The sequence below is a fragment of the Rhopalosiphum maidis genome, chromosome 1 (genome assembly GCF_003676215.2).
Source record: "Rhopalosiphum maidis isolate BTI-1 chromosome 1, ASM367621v3, whole genome shotgun sequence".
NCBI classification, from domain to species: domain Eukaryota; kingdom Metazoa; phylum Arthropoda; class Insecta; order Hemiptera; family Aphididae; genus Rhopalosiphum; species Rhopalosiphum maidis.
The window spans coordinates 90,217,903-90,231,743 of record NC_040877.1 but is presented as its reverse complement, the minus strand read 5'-3'; the positions used below and the strand labels follow the sequence as shown (position 1 = coordinate 90,231,743).

The following is a 13,841-nucleotide window of genomic DNA, read 5'->3' as shown; positions in this document are numbered from 1 at the left end:
CTGCATTACGGACGCGTGTTCTTTTTCGCATGTTGTCAACATAAACAATGCACTGTTTATACCATGCACATTACACGTATATATACAACGCGTACACCTAATCTTGTTTCAGTCACATAATAGTAACAACGACGTATACGTTCTTTTTGTCCGTCGGTTAGGTGTGTGTGTGTGTATGTGTGTGTTTGTGTCTGTCTGTATATTATAAGCGTGTGTGAGTTTGTGTATGACACTTGGTTTTTGTTTTTGTTTTTTTTTTTAATTTATCGTTTCCCCTAGAATTGTCCAACGTGATATGTATACCTCTGCGGCTCTGCGGCTCTGCGGATACCTGTTTGTATATACATCACCCTATCATCACGACGAACTAGCTGCAGTGTGTTGCGTTTATCCCGCGTTATTTACTCTTGAATGAAAACAATTATTAATATAAAAGTTTGTTTCGTCGTACGTAATCGTATATAATGAATGCCAAAAAAAATTTTTTAAAAATAATACTGTAAATTTCAATATGATAAAAAGACGCCTAGCTATAGATGACAAAATAATACGTTTTACACCATGCGCTGTGTTGGTTATATAAATTATATGTATAATGCGTACCTATTTAAATAGTAAAGTGTAAAATATTTTTATCTCTCATAACGATTGTCTAGTTCTAATCACGTTATTGTATATTGCACAGACATAACATTAAAAAATTACGGTTATCGTCCGGTAACTGTAGTAGCAGATATGATAAAATGTTGTGAACATATCGACAAGACTGATATTGATTGTAACGTACGTATAAAAATATTTAATTAGCACACAGTGTCATATACACATGTGTATGCATACGCAGTGGTATATATCCAACATAACTTTAAGGGTGGGGAGATTTTATGTAGTGATTATATGGACAAAAATTAAATATTAACTGGCTAATAAAATACTATATGGCTAATCACCAAAAAAATTCGATGATGAGTGTGAGAACCCAGAAAACAAAACCCCCTAAATATACAACCCAATATCCATGCACCGTGCACATACATATATAATGTGTTATAGTGATTATATTATATACTATATTATACTATATAACTTATATACATTTCCAATATTATATTATGATTTTATTGTACATAGTGTATACTATAATATACTATATACAAATCTACGCATAATTGCATAATTATTAATCTATCGATAAGATATACGATATACGTAAATATTAACTAACGCACTCTTAAATTCGACATATTAAAATGGAGTATTATAATTTTAGATTAATTTGAATGGCCTGTGATTTTTTTAAATTTATATTTTATTTAGCTGAGAGAATACTAAGTTTTGACCAGCTTATTCAAATTTATTTATATTATATTATACTATATTTGAACATGCAGGTTAACCTAGGTTATTTAACGAACTATTTAACAATAATATTATTGAACTATTCTTTAGCATCATTAGATAACATTATAATTTTTTTTTTTTAAACTTAATATACATAAATACAATTTATTTCTTATCTGAAAAATACGTACCTACATTGTAAATTATAATTCAATATGCTTAAATTCTAAAATTAATTATAATATATTTTTATTTTAAAAATTATCATTCATAATAATATATTGAACAGCTATTTTAATATGATATTAATTATAATTATAGTATAAACTATAAATTATATAATATAAATATAATAGATGACTTATACAAGTACTTGTATTAATATAACATTTTTATTAATGACTAATGGACAACTGCAGTACACATACTTGTACATAATTGCACTGAAAAATCATAAAAAAAAAATAATTACCACAGTATTTTTATAAGGTAAAAAAATAATTAAAAAATAAAAAAATCCTTTTTTCGATACTTAGAAATATTTATAATGACGTGATAGTTGTTACAGATCAAGAATATTAAAAAATATTTAGTCTGAATGAGTTTTAAAATAATAATTTTAATTTAATACAGATATATTAATAATTAGTAGGTATAAATAAAACTAGAATAATTAATCATTTATAATAATTATGTTAGAAATTCAGAATACATAAATTATGGTTATTGATTTGCATGATAAAAATCTTTTTTATAAACATTTTTCTTAGTATAGTTTAACATTTAAAATACTGTTGTTTGATCTGAATTTTAATTATAACTTGTATATTTAATTTTTAAATAGATTATAATAACTATACGTCGCTTAAGCTATTCTTAATATTGTATATAAATCAAATAAATCATATATTATTACAAAATATCTATATTAGTATGTATAGTAAAAATAATTTTACTTAATTATTAATTATTATATTTTATAAATTAAATATTCATTTTTTTTTTTACATTAATTGGTTATTACATTGAATTGCTAAAATGTTATAAATTTTCTAGCATTTTCAACTAATTGGAAGCAGCTTAGATTTGGCAGGACGAGATTCTAAAATTATAACTCTTCAGTACCTGAATATTGTAAGTTCTTTAAAATATAACGTACCTACCTATAGGCTATAACTACTTACATATAGTTTAAATTATAATATAAAAAACAATGTTTTTTTGTAACATGAGTTCATATTATTATATATAATATTTTTTCGTTCCTACATAATATAATATACAAATAAAATTGCCACAACTATATAAATATAAAATGCACTTGATGATAAAATAATCTTACTATTAGAGAGTCATTGTTCAAGTCTAAAAATTGTATGTGTAGTAATCTAACCTAACCTAGGTCTGGATTTTTTAAACTATATATAAACAAACAGAGATATAACTGCTTGTGTCCAAATAGTTTTTATTTATAATCGGAATCATTTAATAAAAATAAGATGGTTGAAAACATTTCCCAATAAATTCCAAATCAATCTTGTTTTTTTGATGTCAAATTATTTATACAAATTCTTATAGTTATAGTTATTTACTATATTAAATTATCAACTTTTTTTTTTTTAATATAAAACCAATTTACCTGTAGAATTACCTATTTATTTTTAAATAGTAAACATTTCTATTTTATGTAGGTTACGCTAATAATAGCCATTAATTTATATTTTACTATATTTTGTATATTCAAGTGAGTTTTAACTTGGTTTCGTGAAGGTTAAATTGGATGTGTAAGTTAAAATATAGAGGTTCTATACCTACAGTACCTTTAAACTTCCAATTTTAATTGCGCGAATGAACTAGAACTAATTCCGAAAGTACAAAAATGACAAAAATAAATATGTCTGTATTTCAATATTATTTAAAAGTCAAATATTAAAACATATACGTCGTTTTTGTTATATAAAAACACCTAATTTTTTTCACTATAAATTATATAGGATATATTACATTTTAAAACTTATATATAATATATATATATATATTTGTATAGTATAGAAGCCAAGGAATAAATAATCTTCAAGCAGTAAAAATTAACAAAGAAAACTATTACAAAATATTAATTAAGTTATTTTATATAAATAGATATAAATAAAATAAGTACCTACTATGTTTTGAAACTAGTCCGTCGAAAATCCTTTTTAAACCAAATCAATCAATTTTAAAAGTATAAAATGATAATCTAATACAGCATGTCAGCATTTAATTGTCTTAACAAGAACAAATATAACAAAAGCCGCTGCAACATTGAACACTAAAATCAATACACAACTATTACATTTTTATTCCTCTTATAAATTAACATTATTTTATATTGAAAATATAAAATATTTTAACATGGCTTATGTTTGCTTATAAATATATAATAGCTAATAGATATAATATTATATCAATGAGATCCATCAAAGATTTATTTTCAACATTATTTTTATATTTTTTTTTCAACATGTGTATTTAACTATAATTTAAGCAATTAATAATATTTTTCAATTGCACGTACTATTTTCTAAAATATTAATATATATTGTGTATACCTACATATATACTAATTAATAAAACTAAATCCGCTCTGGTCTAGTGATCTATACGGCCCTGTCCATTTCGTCCTTAACACAACGTGAAAACTGGAAAACAGCTAGAGTTCATTGGGCGTGACCTTTCGTCATCCAATGAAACCGCAGCAACCGGTTGTATTGTTTCCTCGGGTGCATTGTATATGCGTTATGATGATAATGATAATAACGACTGCGACGATGATGATGATAATAACAATATCGACGTCGAGACTACATAACCTAACCCGGTTATGTAGTAATTGACGTGAAGCAATTATTTGACGGCCGCCATGTTAATAATTTATATATTGAATAGGAAAAATAATAAGAAAAAAAGTGTAGGTAATAATGAAAGAACCGGACGTACTGCTTTATGTACATAACATAAATATATATATATACATACACACATACATACTTACATAGATATATACATACATACATACATACATACATAGTACATACAATACATACATACATATACTTACCGTCAATCGATGTGGGAAAAATAACTAACTTCTGCCGTCACCGCAGTCGTGTATACCTATATATATGATATTATATTTAATAGCGACTTCGAATATTACAAGTTTCAAACGGAAATCCAAAATTAATTCGTCGTAATTTTCGTACGTAAAACAATACACGAGATTTTGCCTTAAAGTAAAAATAAAAGCTATATATCTACTATCACGAATTATGATGGTGAGAAAATGTTTTCATCCGTTGACAACAAATAGAATTTATCTATATATATATATTATATACCTATACATATACCTATATATAATATATAGGTATAATATTATTATAATGTACGTGTATCGTTTTTTGTTTTTATACGACAGACGACGTTATTCTGTATAATAATAATAATATTCACACGATTGTCCACATTATATATTATAATATATAGCCCATAGCATAAAATATTTTTGATTAAAACCACATGTTTTTGAGAAGGAACGATTTTTAACAATAGAATAAATTCTCCCCAAATAGAAAAAATAGTAAAATACGCTCCCAGAAATAAAATAAAAAGCTGTACAATTAAATAACCATATAACAACTCTACTGATTCATATTATTTTAATAAATATATGTGCTTATTACAATTATACCTTAATGTTTATTTTTAAATAGTGCCAAGACGTATACCTGTAGCTACGGGCAAGCCAAATATTATTTTAAGTTTTAATTAAAAAAATAATTTTATTTATTTACAAGCCTACTTTTATAATTTATTAAGATAATATATGTTCTATACTGTGATGTGACAAGTTGTTACTGTATATCAAATATCAATGCGTTATCACTTATCAGTTTATGCACTGTCATATTGAGATATCTTTATTATATTATATTTATATATCATGTAATTCAGATTAAAAATTTACTGAAAAAGTATAACATAGATATTATAAATTTATAAATATGATCAAGAACATATAATAATAACAGAAGCGTGGAACCCAGGAAGAATTTACAACTCACTTGAATATATTTAAACCATCTGAAATATCCAGCAGAAATTTTATCCATAAATGAGTATATATATATATATATTATTAATGATTAATGACCATTGACCATATCATAATCAACCTTATAGATTCTTAGTAGGATGATGAATATATTGATTATTAAATAGTATGTATTTTAAATTTAAATTTTATTTTCTTATCTATTATTATTTATTGTACATTTTTGGGTAAAAAATACTTTAATCTTAATATAGGAGTAACTTATATGATAGCAAACAATTCTATCTAATAGGTACTTCAAAATCAATAAGGTAGAAAATGTCTAATATTTTTTTAAAAATAATTTGGAAAAACTATTATAAGCAATAGTGGAAAATGAAAATATTTTGTATATTCGCTGTAATTCATACATAGGGAAAATTGTTGGAATTATTTTTACCAAATATTTTTTTTTTTTTTGTATTTTTTGGCACAATATATAATTTTTAATATTTTTCAAAACGTTTGAAATTTTTTTTTTTATTAGATATGTGTTAAATACATTTTGTTTCTTAGTATCAAATTTTCATAAGTTTTTCTTACAGCAGTTAATAAATATTGCTACTGTAGCAATGCTACACATTGTCTCCAAACGTTTCAAGTTAAAATGTTGACATTTTTAGATAATATTTAAACATAAAATAATAGTTTTTCTTTAAAGGGAGTTAATAAAAATAATATTTATGTAATATATTGTAATATTATAAAAATAATCAATAATATAATATATTTAATGAATAATATGCCGTTGAAAAATTAGTTCAATCTATCTTATATTACTTAAAAAATATAAATGATGTCAATGATGCTCGATATACTTATGCTATTAACTGCAAAACGACTTTCCAGATATTTTTTAACCTATCGCAATTTACAATATTGCTTGAAAAAAAGTATGCATTTTATCTATTTTTTATCCATAGTATAATTATATCATAATAAATAATAATCACAAAGTATTTAGGTATATTTATAGATTAAAGAGTAAAAGATAATTATATGTACTATTGTTCCTATAGGCTATAATGTTCTTACTATTGTTCTAAATTAGTTGGATTGAAATTAATTTTCTATCAATTCATGTTTAGGTTCAATATTAGCAACATTTCTAATCGGTATAATGTATATATAGCCATAAAGGTATTTGTAGTTGCAAAGATAAATGTTCTTAATTATTCCTAAAAAATTGTTAGGTATATTCATTATATATTATTAATGTATCATTTATATAAATAGAAAGATTATATTATCCAGTAGATATTCATAAATAGTTACTATTTTGTACAATTCAATTTTTGTTTGAACCTTTTAAATCGTATAATGTATATAATTGCTCAGTTATTTATTATTTCATAATATATCTTGTGCATACCAAATAAAGAATATAATAAAACGTAGTAACACTATAGTAACTAATAACTAAAGGTATATAGTAAGCAATAAATTATGACGGGTACATTTCTTAACTGTTTTATAATAAATATTTAATAAAATATGTAACTTAGACATGATATAAATAAAAAAAATACATAAAAGAGATAAAAATCATGTTTGTTTCTTAATATTATTATTCCGATACTAATATTATCTACTGTTAATGTTAAATTGAATACAGTTTTTTAATAAAACATATTTTATTATATTGATATTATTTCATACTATACGATACATTATTATATTTTTAATTGGTATGACATACAAAAAACTACCTACTATATTTTTAATTTTCAAAACAAAAATAAAAACCTTTGTTTTAATAAGTTAAAATAAGCTGCAAATTGCAACAATTTAATATATCATATATACATAAAACCGTGCATATAATTATAGATAAAACTAAATATTATACTGTTTATTTTATTTGATATTTGCATTAGTAGTCAAGTTGAAATTATAAAACGTATAGTTATAAAATAAAAATGTTTAAATTAGACTTATCTAATATCTCCCCCAGTAATTTTGTATGTGTACCTAGGTATATTTATGACACACTCCAATGGTTAATGCCTTATTTTTATTGTAGTTTACAACGTTACCATTGGCAACTAGTAAAAAACCTCCTGGGAATTCTTTCCCTTCATATTGCTGCTGTAAAATGTAAATACCAACTTAGTATAAGTATGTAACCTCGCAGTTAGATATTATTTATATTTTATATACACACGTAATATTATATTTAAACTTTTTCGAAATTAACTATAAACAATATTAACTATTAATATATTTTACAATTTTATCAACTTATTAATGTAGATCAGTGGTTGAAGAGTCCAAATCATGATGGGTCCATGACTGCATTTTATTGCGGCCCATGGACCATAATAATTTAATTTTTAAAATAAATAAATGAACACGAAAAATATAAAATGTTTCCTTCTTTTAAATACGGTATATCTTTATTTTTTCTTTTCAGCAGTACGTTTTTTAATTTAAATTAATTGATCAAATGTTATTTATAGTCGAAACAGTTGTTGTACATTCGCACAGATTTTTAAGCCGCTTGTATAAGACGGAAAGTGAGAAGAGTCTTTGTAATGGAACGAGTTAGTTGGAATGTTTGTTGCAAGAGAGTTAAGCTAATTTGAGTTAGAAGGCAATAATTGCCTGGTAATTAAGAGTTATAATTTTGTCTGCTGCAGTAATTCTATGCATTTGTTATTTGGTACACTGTTAAGTGATTTGTCCTAAAGCCGAACTGTATGTGAGGGGTATTATATTTTGGGATTGTATTAATTGCCTAATTCTTTTACTGATAATTTACATTATTACAATTATACCTTTCGGCAATACTCAAATATTAGTTATAACTAATTATAAGCTCTAATTCTTGATAATTAGCACTATTTTTTTGAGCAATTAAGGATACAAATAAGCAACAACAAACAATTAGTAATTATATTTATTTTAACCATTTTATTATTATATTAGCATATTAGCATATGAAGGGAAAATTCAATTTGAACACTGCATAATTATAGGTTTATCTTTAAGTGTAGTCACGAATGTAATTAAGTGTTTATTCTAATGATCATATGAAACATGGTTCACACTTTACTGTTTAGTTCATTTATCAACCAAAATCGTAAATCATAATATTATATAGGTTTGTTTAGAAGCCTCATTATAACATAAATATATTTATACTTATATCAAGCATAAATATTAATATACATTAATATAATATTAAGTCAATTGGTATTTCTACCAAACAAACTTTTATCAAAATAATTATCAACTGTATAAACTGATGAAATATATAGTGCATAATATTTTAATATTAATTTTTTTATAGGATTTCATAATTTGAATATAAATGTAATTAATTTGTTCTATAACAAAATATTAATCTATTTTTATTAAAACAATGCACCACTATGAAACATAGTAACTATAATTATAATGATAATAAATTATAGTTAAGAAAAAATTAGTAATAAATTATCGTAGATTAATAGTATTTTACTTATTAATGCAAAAAACTAATAAATTATGTCTTACGAAACGCATATTTCTTTAATAATTACATCCATTCTTCGACAGTATTCATACAATCGTCGAGGCGAATGTGATGTTCGTGTAAATATAATATATAACAGAAATGAACATATCGAATCAACAGTCATTCAAAAGATTTATTTTGATACAACAGTAAACAAAGGTATTGTTGGCTACGAGGTAACTTAAATGTATACATATTACATAGTATATAATATGTATACGATGCTTACATCTTAGGTTAGGTACATCACATCACATCACATATAATTACATCACATCTTATGTAAGCATCGTACTCTAAAAAATGTCATGGCTAGCAAATTAACTACAGTTTAATGTTATTCATTTATTCAAATCAAAAATAATCATATCGTTACTTTCTTAAAAATCAAAAATTTAATTTAACTTAAAAGTTAAAACAGATATTTAATTTGACTATATATCAATAGTACCTGTTATCAAAAATAAGAAGGTATACCAGAAGTTCTATAAATTTGAAAACTCTTAATTACTGTATGCGTATTTTAATACATACACGTAGTAATAACAGATAACACTACTATACATTTATAATGTAAAATATTTAATAACTTCATTAGTTATATCATATTATCGTTTATCGGTCCCAATTAGCTGAATGACCGTTTGAAAATATATTGATCGAAAACCCTCTGTATATACTTATAGGTATAACATAATATTAAGCGTAAATTATGTACTCGCTGAAAATTAATTTAAATAAAGAATCAATTTTATTTATTTTCTTTATCTAAAATAATAATTTTTATCACTTTAATTGTTAATTACAGATTTTTAAAAGATTTATATAAAGTTATCCAATAGTAATATGCGTTTATCATTCATTTAAAATAAATCAAATAATGATGAATGATGATCTACTAATATAAAAAAAATTCATGTACATTCTACACAGTAAGTCTGTAACAATAGAATTATTATATTCGTTCAAAATTAAATTAAATTACATATTAATTATTAGATATTCATAATCAATCGATTATTATATATTTTTTTTGAATTTATATATATTCTATTGTGTAAGATATACCTATATAAAATATTTTCCAAAACGTACAGCTCAAATAAGTATATTTAAAATAATGTAATATAGTTTTTTTTTGTAAATAACAAAAACATTTTAATGAAAATTAGTTGTTGAATAAAGTAATAAGTTGTAGATAATAATAACACAAAAACTCATAAATATTAAATATGCATATATTTTTTAATCATTTTTATATGTGTCAAAAAATTACTAATCCATTTACACAAAGAACGTGAGACGTTTTAGTTTTTTTAAATATAAACATCTACCAAGTTGAAATTGTATAGTGTTTATGATAGGAGTTTTAATTTAAGCATAAATATATTTTTCCCCTCTAGGTAATTCAACTTTTTTGAAATCAAACTATAAAATGTATTTCATCTATATAATTATTGTTGTATACGGTTATTTTATAAATTGTAATACGCAGGTGATTGACGTCTTCAAATACATACCATATCCAATTTAATCGACAAATATCGATAATAATAATAAGGTTACACTGGTAACAATAATACTATACATAGTAAAATCTATAGATATATAGAATTAAGTTTACAGACGTTGAGTCTGAAAATTTCCCCGCTCGTACAATAATAATTACATTTGTCACTTTGTTATTGTGATCACGCGATCTGTTGAATTTCATTATAAACTATCCAATCTAGTTTAATTATCCAGCTAATTTACTATACTGATAAGTATATATATATTTATCTAATATAATATGCGTTTTCAAAGTATCGAAAATTAATGTTGTATAATATTGTATACACACCAAACAATAACATGTAGGTACGATGTAAGTATGGTAAAAAAATTGTTTTCCAATACTTAATAAAAAAAAAAAATAACAATTTTACTTAATACAGTTTCATTTCATATTTTTATAATCTATATTAGTTTAATATATTATATATTATTGATGGAATTGTGAAATTAACTTAGAACTAAATACTAATAACTTTTATATTATATATTAAATCATCATTTAGGTATGAAATGTGAATTTCCTGATGAGGACTATTTAGATTATTGTAATCCTATAAATTGTCATATGAAATATTCTGGATATCGAGGATTTTTTAGTACAGAAAAACAAAAATGTGTTCAAATTCCAACATGTCAATCAAAAAATAATAGAGATCAGGTAAATAAATTATTTATTTATTATTTTTTTAATAAGGTACCTATTTCTTATTTAATAGGATTTTATTATTTTAATTTAAATTATTCTTATATTATAGAGACATATAATATATATATATATATATTATATTGTATCAAATTTAAAGAATGCCGTTAGCTGTGATCGATATTTTTTTCATTTTCTTGGTTATGTGTATCATGTAGTTTGGTTTTTACAGCTAATTTTATATTCGCATCATAGTTATAGGTTTAAGGAATCAAGCATTTGCATGTTTTTATTTTTTATTTTTTACAGAAGGTAGTTGGATAAATAGTCTACAGAGTAAAAAATAACGCAATATATAACGAGTCTACAAATAAATACAAAATATATTATACGTATATTTTTCTACACCCGTTTTAAGGATTTTCTTAATACTGCATATTTATTGATTAGGTACGCATCGCATTATCTAACGTTTTTTATTTAACAATAATTCTGCAAAAAAACTTGTTATTTAATAATTATTAATGTATAATGATAAATTAAAAGTAAATGCCTATATTTTACTTAGGTACTAGTCACTGATGAAATTATTTTATGATGTTATAATCTATATATTATACTGACCTATGATTTTATTTTTAAAATAATAATCATTATTTTTTAATATTTTTTTTTTAAAGTATCCAGTGATTAATATGGATTTAATGTTGTATTATAAAAAAAAGGAAAATTATTAATACTAATAAACTTTTAATTATTTGGTTAAAAATGTTTTTTCTTGACTTTTATAATGCACATTTATTATTTTTTTAATGCATATACCTATAACCTATATAATTCTCTAGACTTGTAGAAAGAAATATAATTATGTATAGATACTCTTCAACTTGCGACAACTTGAGAATAAATATTGAAATATATTTGATTAAATTGAATTAAAAGTTATAAATATATTAACTAATTTAAAACCCATTTATAGGCCTATATTTGGTTTAACAACCAATGTGCAGATCTAAATCATACCATTACACAAAAAGACATTCAAGAAGTATTATCTAGGATAGAAAACAATAAAAGTGACGAACAGTTCCAAACATTCGACGAAATTCATTCTACCCAAGTATGTATTACTTAGAACGAATAATAATTTAAAAGTGTTTTTGTTTACAAAAACAAACTTATACTTAAAATTCGATTCAACTAAATATGTACTAATACATTTTAGAAAATCCGTTGTCACAATGGATATTTGAACAGCATTACTGATTTATGTGAATGTGATCTTGGATGGGAAAATGAAAAGAATATTAATTGGAATGATTTTATACCATCTACTATACCATTACAAATGTGTATGGTCCGTAAACAAATTTCTAAAAACCTTATTCAAAGCTTAAAATTTGCTCTACTACCAAAAAGCTGGACATTTGTTGAACTTGTATCCTTTAGTAAACCATTTATAATTCATATATATTATATATTATATTATATATATATATGATATATATAATATAAATAACATTCATATAATCACGTGATAAATTCATAATCGAGTCGTACATATACTTTGTGTACATTCATCAAATACTGAAAATGACTGAAATAATTAATATTTATTATTTATCCTTTAATACTTATCTATTTTGTATTAATTATTATAATAATCTAACTAATATACTACGTATACTAACTTGCAAGTTACAAACTCAATACAATTTTTTTTTTGTTAACTTTTCACTGATACATTTTATTATTACATGTATTTAATTCGTGAACTCCCATAATATATAATAATTTATAATTTTAACAAATATTTTATTAACTTACTGCAATTTTTGATTATTAAATTTGCCGTTTGGCCTTGAGGCAAATCATTAAAACTAAATATAAGATATAGAAGTAACGAGTGAAATTAGGATATAGGTTCCATGCAAAACATTTAAAATAAATTTTACATCATTACCTAATCTTGAAAAGATATATATGTTTATAATAGCAGATTTCAAATAACTTTTTTTTAATTGTTTTTAATAAAAAATAACGAATCAATAATCAAAATATTATTAAAATATGATAAATTTCAATAAGTTATCAATAATATACATAATTAATTTAAAGTGTAATTCATAAATTAGAAGCATTCTTTATATATATATAACCATCAATAAAATCAAAACATAGTCATATATATATATATAGGAATACATATTTCGTATATACCTAATTATTATTAAAAATATACAAGAACTACACGTCACTATACTGTAACTTATAAGTAGTTATTTTAATCACACAAATGTATAAAATTTCATAAATGAAATTTTGAACCTTTATTGTTTAAAAAATGATTCTTAAACTTAATTTCAGATTTGTGCATTATTAATAAGTTGTGTGATTATAACATTTATACAACTTTTTATTATTTCTTCGAGGCCAAACTATATCAAAGTTTGAATATTCATATATTCATTAATATTATTATTTTTCCACAGAACAATTTTATTTTTATAGTTGAAATAGTAAATACTGTCACTAATATGTGATTCACTTATTATTATTATTTGTACTAGACATTTCTGTAAATATTCACAGTATTATTATACCCACTATTATTTAATAAATTTGTACCAATTTAAAAAAAAAAACAATACTATTATGAAGTGAATATA

At 22.8% G+C, this 13,841-nt stretch overlaps 1 protein-coding gene across 1 annotated transcript; it reads left to right on the top strand.

Annotated features, from left to right (window-relative positions):
* Positions 1 to 735: 735 nt before the first annotated feature.
* On the top strand, positions 736 to 13,658 carry LOC113554635. Its single transcript, XM_026958561.1, has 7 exons — positions 736 to 783; positions 2,398 to 2,475; positions 9,014 to 9,132; positions 11,019 to 11,187; positions 12,152 to 12,292; positions 12,398 to 12,610; positions 13,540 to 13,658. Exons 1-7 carry the CDS (start codon positions 736 to 738, stop codon positions 13,624 to 13,626), a joined length of 855 nt encoding a protein of 284 aa, XP_026814362.1. The 3' UTR covers positions 13,627 to 13,658.
* The last annotated feature ends 183 nt before the right edge of the window (positions 13,659 to 13,841 follow it).